This window comes from Gymnodraco acuticeps, unplaced genomic scaffold (genome assembly GCF_902827175.1).
Source record: "Gymnodraco acuticeps unplaced genomic scaffold, fGymAcu1.1, whole genome shotgun sequence".
Lineage (NCBI taxonomy): Eukaryota > Metazoa > Chordata > Actinopteri > Perciformes > Bathydraconidae > Gymnodraco > Gymnodraco acuticeps.
In genome coordinates, this window is record NW_022990865.1 from 1004418 (window position 1) to 1009766 (window position 5349).

General features: G+C 41.0%; 1 protein-coding gene across 1 annotated transcript; it reads right to left on the reverse strand.

The window, feature by feature from the left end:
* Positions 1-1997: 1997 nt before the first annotated feature.
* On the reverse strand, positions 1998-4000 carry LOC117557428. The gene is made up of 3 exons (XM_034233261.1): positions 3582-4000; positions 2260-3507; positions 1998-2104 (listed from the first exon to the last, which is right to left on the reverse strand). The coding sequence occupies exons 2-3, from the start codon at positions 3389-3391 to the stop codon at positions 1998-2000; spliced, it is 1239 nt and encodes a 412-aa protein (XP_034089152.1). The 5' UTR covers positions 3392-3507; positions 3582-4000.
* Positions 4001-5349: the final 1349 nt, after the last annotated feature.

Below are 5349 nucleotides of genomic sequence, written 5' to 3' on the forward strand. Positions count from 1 at the left end.
AAATACAGCTGTGCATCTGGCCCTTGTTAGCAGAGAAAAGAGGCCGAACCCCTCAGGTTTCGTTGTTTATATAGCCTCTCCTGGCTCCTCCCTGGGGGCCGGCTCTCCGTGTATTTAATGTCCGTTGTTACGCATATCACATGATACAGACATTGTACATTCAATATATATCTAAACACGCCTTTTCTCCTCCTTAACTCTTTCATGACTTTTCATTTAACACATTCTAAACGCTGTAATCAATACTCCAAAAAAATACAGGAAATCCTTCACAGCAATTTGATTTCCGGTCGTTCCGAATGTTGTGACATGCTACCCACATCTGTAAACAATAACGTACTCAAATAAACTGTACCTTCATTTAATATCCAACAATAATAATATCTCGATGTCTATAGTTGTAGTGTTGAAATCAGTAGGTTTCGGTGTGCAACATCATATCATATCGCTGCTAAATTCACCTCTATAGGAAATGGTATATTAGCCTCATGCTAACCGGAGGTGAAGGTTTTTCAGAATAAAAGTCTAACTGGTTGTGCACAAGAACGTCTGGTTTTTCAGTATAAAACAGCATTTAAACTAAAGGTACATTTAAGGTACATTATGCCATCAAAACATTGATTTTAATTTCTAACAGTCCCTCCTTACACACCTAAAAGTTGTGTATAATACTGAAATCAATGAGTTCTTCATCTGAGCTCTGCATATTACATAACTCATATCATAAACATCCAATCAAAATGGAATGGTTCAAATAGCCTTAATATTACAAAAATACAAAAATACTTTGACTGTGTTCAAACATAAAAGTTTTCCCCTTTGCATAACTTCTAGTGTTAACATTCAATATGGCTCTTTAAAATAGCAGCAATGGCTTGGTATCAGAACATTTCTTCCTCCCTCCTTTCACAGAAACCGTTCTCATACCACGCTCAGTGTTAAGGCACTTGTTTTTACAAAGTGAAAAGAAACTACCCATTTTAAAATAGCAATGATTTATAAAACATGGGATCCATCATATTAGATCAGTATAGAATAAAATATCTTGTACCAGTGTAATGTAATAATAAAAAATGAAAATACACTATCTTGGAATAGTATAGTATAATAATGAATAAAATAAACTATCTTGGAATAGCATAAGTAAATTGAAATGGATTCACTCCATTTTAGCATTTTTCTTCTTCACATGATTTCATCATTTAAAGAATCACCTCGGCTGGATATTCATTGAACATTCTCATCTCTGAACATCCATATTATTTAAACTCATTCAAACTAACTCATCATTTTCATCTACATCTGTATATGGGGGTGGATCGTCCTGTTCGACTAGCATTGGAAACTGTCCCCCCATGTGATATTGACCCCTAGCATATTCCTGGTTGAGGGCCCCATTAATCAGTCGGTTTGCAAAAGCGCGGATGCAGGTTGAGAAACAACAACAACCCAGTGCCAATATCACGATCACAGCTGTCACAGACATCAGTCCACTCACTAGGAAATCCTTGTACTTTCCCAGCCAACCATCTAAAAAAACCCCCAGGGGGTTCTTCTCTATCCCGCTGTTGTCTGCTAACTCCATGCTTAGAGTAGTGAGTCCCTTCAGAGCCTTGGTTACTGATCCATCAGGTGAGGTGTTGTTTGGGATGAAAGTACAACATAATGTTCCAAACATTTTGCATACACCCCCTTTTTCTGCCAGCAACATATCTAGGGCCACTCTGTTCTGCAAAGACATCTGGCTGGTCTTGTCCAGTTGCTCGCTTAGTCCCTTCATTGCGTCCTTGGAGTGATTTATGAACCTCTGCTGATTGTAGTAGATATAGTTAATCCAGTCCACATTCTTATTTATCGTAGGCCAAAGGAAAATGGATTCCAACCCTGCTAAGATCTGGTTTCTAGCTTTAAACTCGTCCGGAACTCCCCTGGGCACCCCTATGCTGTCTATGTACACAGTGGAATCAAAACTCCCTGGAAAGACTGACCTTTTGGCTCTAGTTGCTTTGGGTTGGACTGCCATGTTTATCAGTTGCTCGGCCGTCATTGGTACTGCATAAAAAGGCATCACTAGCTGTACCAGTGCACAGGTCCCTGTCCAATCCTGTGGTAAAACTGAATACAGGGTTTTAGTGCCACAATACCACCACACATCTGTTCTGGGATACTGTCTAATGGGCATAGTTATACCTGGGAGAAAATCCTGGTTACTTAAAATCGTTGTAGAATTGCACCACTTAAGAGTTCCTACTTCTATACCTTTTAGGTAGTCCCTTGTGATGCAGTCATACAGTCCCTCGTAAGACGTGAAGTCAGGTGGAATGTCATTTATTTTTACCACTGGATACTTTTGTGCAATGTCGACACAATCTGCTGGGGATTTTTGTCCATAGAGTTTGTACATACAGAGTTGTCCTCTTGGATCATTGTGGGCGTTAAATGGAAATGGCACTGTTCCTAAACTTGGTCGGGCAGCCGCACAGGCCAGACAGTCCGCCATCTTGCTCTGCTTAACAGAATAAACAACCCAGTCTAACCAAGAATTCGTGTCCTCGTATCCTGTTTCCACTGCTATGACTTTCTGTATAGAGGTCGTACTCAGATAGGTGACCAGTGGATTGTTCACAGATTTAGCAGGGGGTATTTCTGGTTCTGGTTTAAAGGGTGATTCAGTATATTTTGGGGCGAGATCAGGGATTACATCTGCTGGTGGGTCAATTATCTTCACTAAAATTGATCCCATTGGGTCTTTTCCAGGAACTTCTATCCCCATCAGTAAATGGAATGCAGTGACGTCTCCCTGTTTCTTGAAATGGGGAGTGAGTGCGCTTTTAAAAGCAATTATTATTGGATTGTGTTTGCTCATATCTCCACTATGGCGACCTTTGGAAAAAGATAGCTGAGACCTAAACGCCAAACCAGGGGGATTGTTATTACCTTCTGCCCTTGCACTCCAGTATACCTTCTCTGAACCGGGACACCATGAATTATCATCTGGCCGTCCCCAAGCATGAATGCACCCATAAACGTCATGGCCTGTTTTATCTCGCAGCTCTCCACATACAACCACATCACACACATCAAGACTGACCGTAACCGCTTCACCTCTGGGGATGAGTATTTCCAACCCCTCCTTCAGTCTCTCAGCTGATCTTTTGGCTCTGGGGGTAAATGGAAATGTCCTAAACACAGCTGAAGTTTTGTTAGTGATATTGGCATTTTCTACGAGGGCTCGAATGGATTCGGGTTCTTCACGATGCTGTACCCCCCACCCAACCAGGAAAATGCCAATTGAGATGAACACAGCTAACAATGTTACTACGATTCTTATTCCCAGGGGGCCCCTTAAATGTTCTGACTTCTTCAATGGCGTTTCATCAATTTTACCCATGGTTATATCAGTTTGAGAGTTTTAAAATGAATGAATACAAAAAATAAAGTATATAAGAAATAATAAAACAAAAATATTGGACTGATAGAATAAAAATAATAAAACAAAAATATTGGCTTGATAGAATACAAATAATAAAACAAAAATATTGGCTTGATAGAATAAAAATAATAAAACAAAAATATTGGACTGATAGAATAAATAGGTTTCAGATGTAAAACAAGAATGGGTATTCCGTTTTAGTATCCAATCTCTAAAACCTAAAGACAATTCGTCTTTTGAGCTGTTTCTATCTTAATATCTCTTGTTTTGATTTTTTATTCATCGTTTTGTTCCAGCTCTGCCAAATCAGTCCTAACTTCCAAGAGCTTTCTGGAAGGTGCCGGTGCAGGGCGACAATGTGTCAGGTGGTGCCAATTTGCTCCTTTTTTACCTTTTATCCGGAGAGCGTGTGAAGTTCTTTCAACAACTTCCCACGGACCCGTCCACCTGGGTTCAGCCCACTTTCTTTTGTGAACTTTCAACCTCACCCAATCACCCGGCCGTACAGGAGTCTCTTCTGGTGTCTCGTCTGGTGTCTCTGCAGTTCTCTGAACCTGTGTAGACAAGACTTGGATAATATTACTCAGAGCCCTGACATATTCATCCACTTCAATTTGTCTGATGTCTAAAACTGGGCCAGTGCCTCCTTCTCTAGGAGGCCCAGGCATTGGCCGACCAGTTAACAACTCATGGGGTGAAAGATGTGTTTTAGCACCCTCAGAAGATCTCATTGACATGAGTGCCAGAGGCAAAGCATCTACCCATTTCATGTTTGTGCCAAAAATTACTTTTGCTATTTTCCCTTTTAATATTCGATTTGCTCTTTCTACTATACCCTGAGATTGTGGGTGGTATGCTGACCCAAACTTATGAATTATACCAAAATATAACTCAACTTCCTCCAAGTGTTTGCTTGTAAAATGTGAACCATTGTCTGATCTTATTATCCTTGGCACTCCATAACGGGGTATAAGTTCTGTTTTGAGCCATTTAATGACTGTCTTTGCATCTTCTTTCTTACAAGGAATGGCTTCAATCCATCTCGTATAACGATCAATCATTACTGCTGGGACTGGATATCTTCCCATTGGGCACTTGTATGGCTTTTTTACATTGAATGCATTGCACGTGTCACAGTCGTTTACGAAGTTCTCAACCATGTCCTTCATGTAAGGATGCCACCACTATTGTTCAATGTCTTTTGTTGTTCTTGCTTTGCCTACATGAGTGGGACCATGTGATTGTTCTATTAGCAGCTAGCATAACTTTGCAGGTGTGACTAAACGACCGTCGTGGGCTCTCCACAGGCCATCTACTTCCTTTGCTCCCTTCTGACTCCATTGATTTTGTTCATACACTCCAGCATATTTCTGCATGTCTTTGATGTGTTCGGTGGTTAACTCCTCTTGAGTATTGGCCTTTGTACATATCATTTGCTTGCTGTACCCTCCTGCTTTCTTTGCTGCCTTGTCCGCTGCATCATTTCCTCGGGATATTGCATTGTTCAATATTTGATGTCCTTTGCATTTCATTACTGCCACTTGTGCTGGCATCAGCAAAGATGTTAGCAGGAGTTTTAGCGCTTCGGCATGTTTTACTGGTGTCTTAGCAGATGTTAGGAACCCTCTTCTGATCCACTGTGGTCCGTCTATATGCACTTCTCCATAGGCATACGCTGAATCTGTATAGATGTTGACTCGTTGTCCCTCTGCATGCTCCAAGGCCTTGGTGAGTGCCACTACTTCTGCCAGTTGGGCCAAAGCAGGTTGGGAGATGATTTCTGCTTTTAATGTCTTTATATTTTCTCCCTCCTGCTGGACTACTGCATAGGAGGCCACATTCCCGTCGTCTCCCTTGTAACAACAGCCGTCACTGTAGAGAGTGAAGTCTGGTTGGTCTAGAGGTTCTGTTTCTAA

What these genes read in the sequence shown, in the direction of transcription:
- LOC117557428 (XM_034233261.1), bottom strand. Translation starts at nt 3,391, where the DNA reads ATGGGTAAAATTGATGAAACGCCATTGAAGAAGTCAGAACATTTAAGG. An exon ending in CACAAGGGACTACCTAAAAG is followed by an intron (nt 2,105 to 2,259) that starts GTATAGAAGTAG and finishes GTTTTACCACAG; the next exon opens with GATTGGACAGGGACCTGTGC.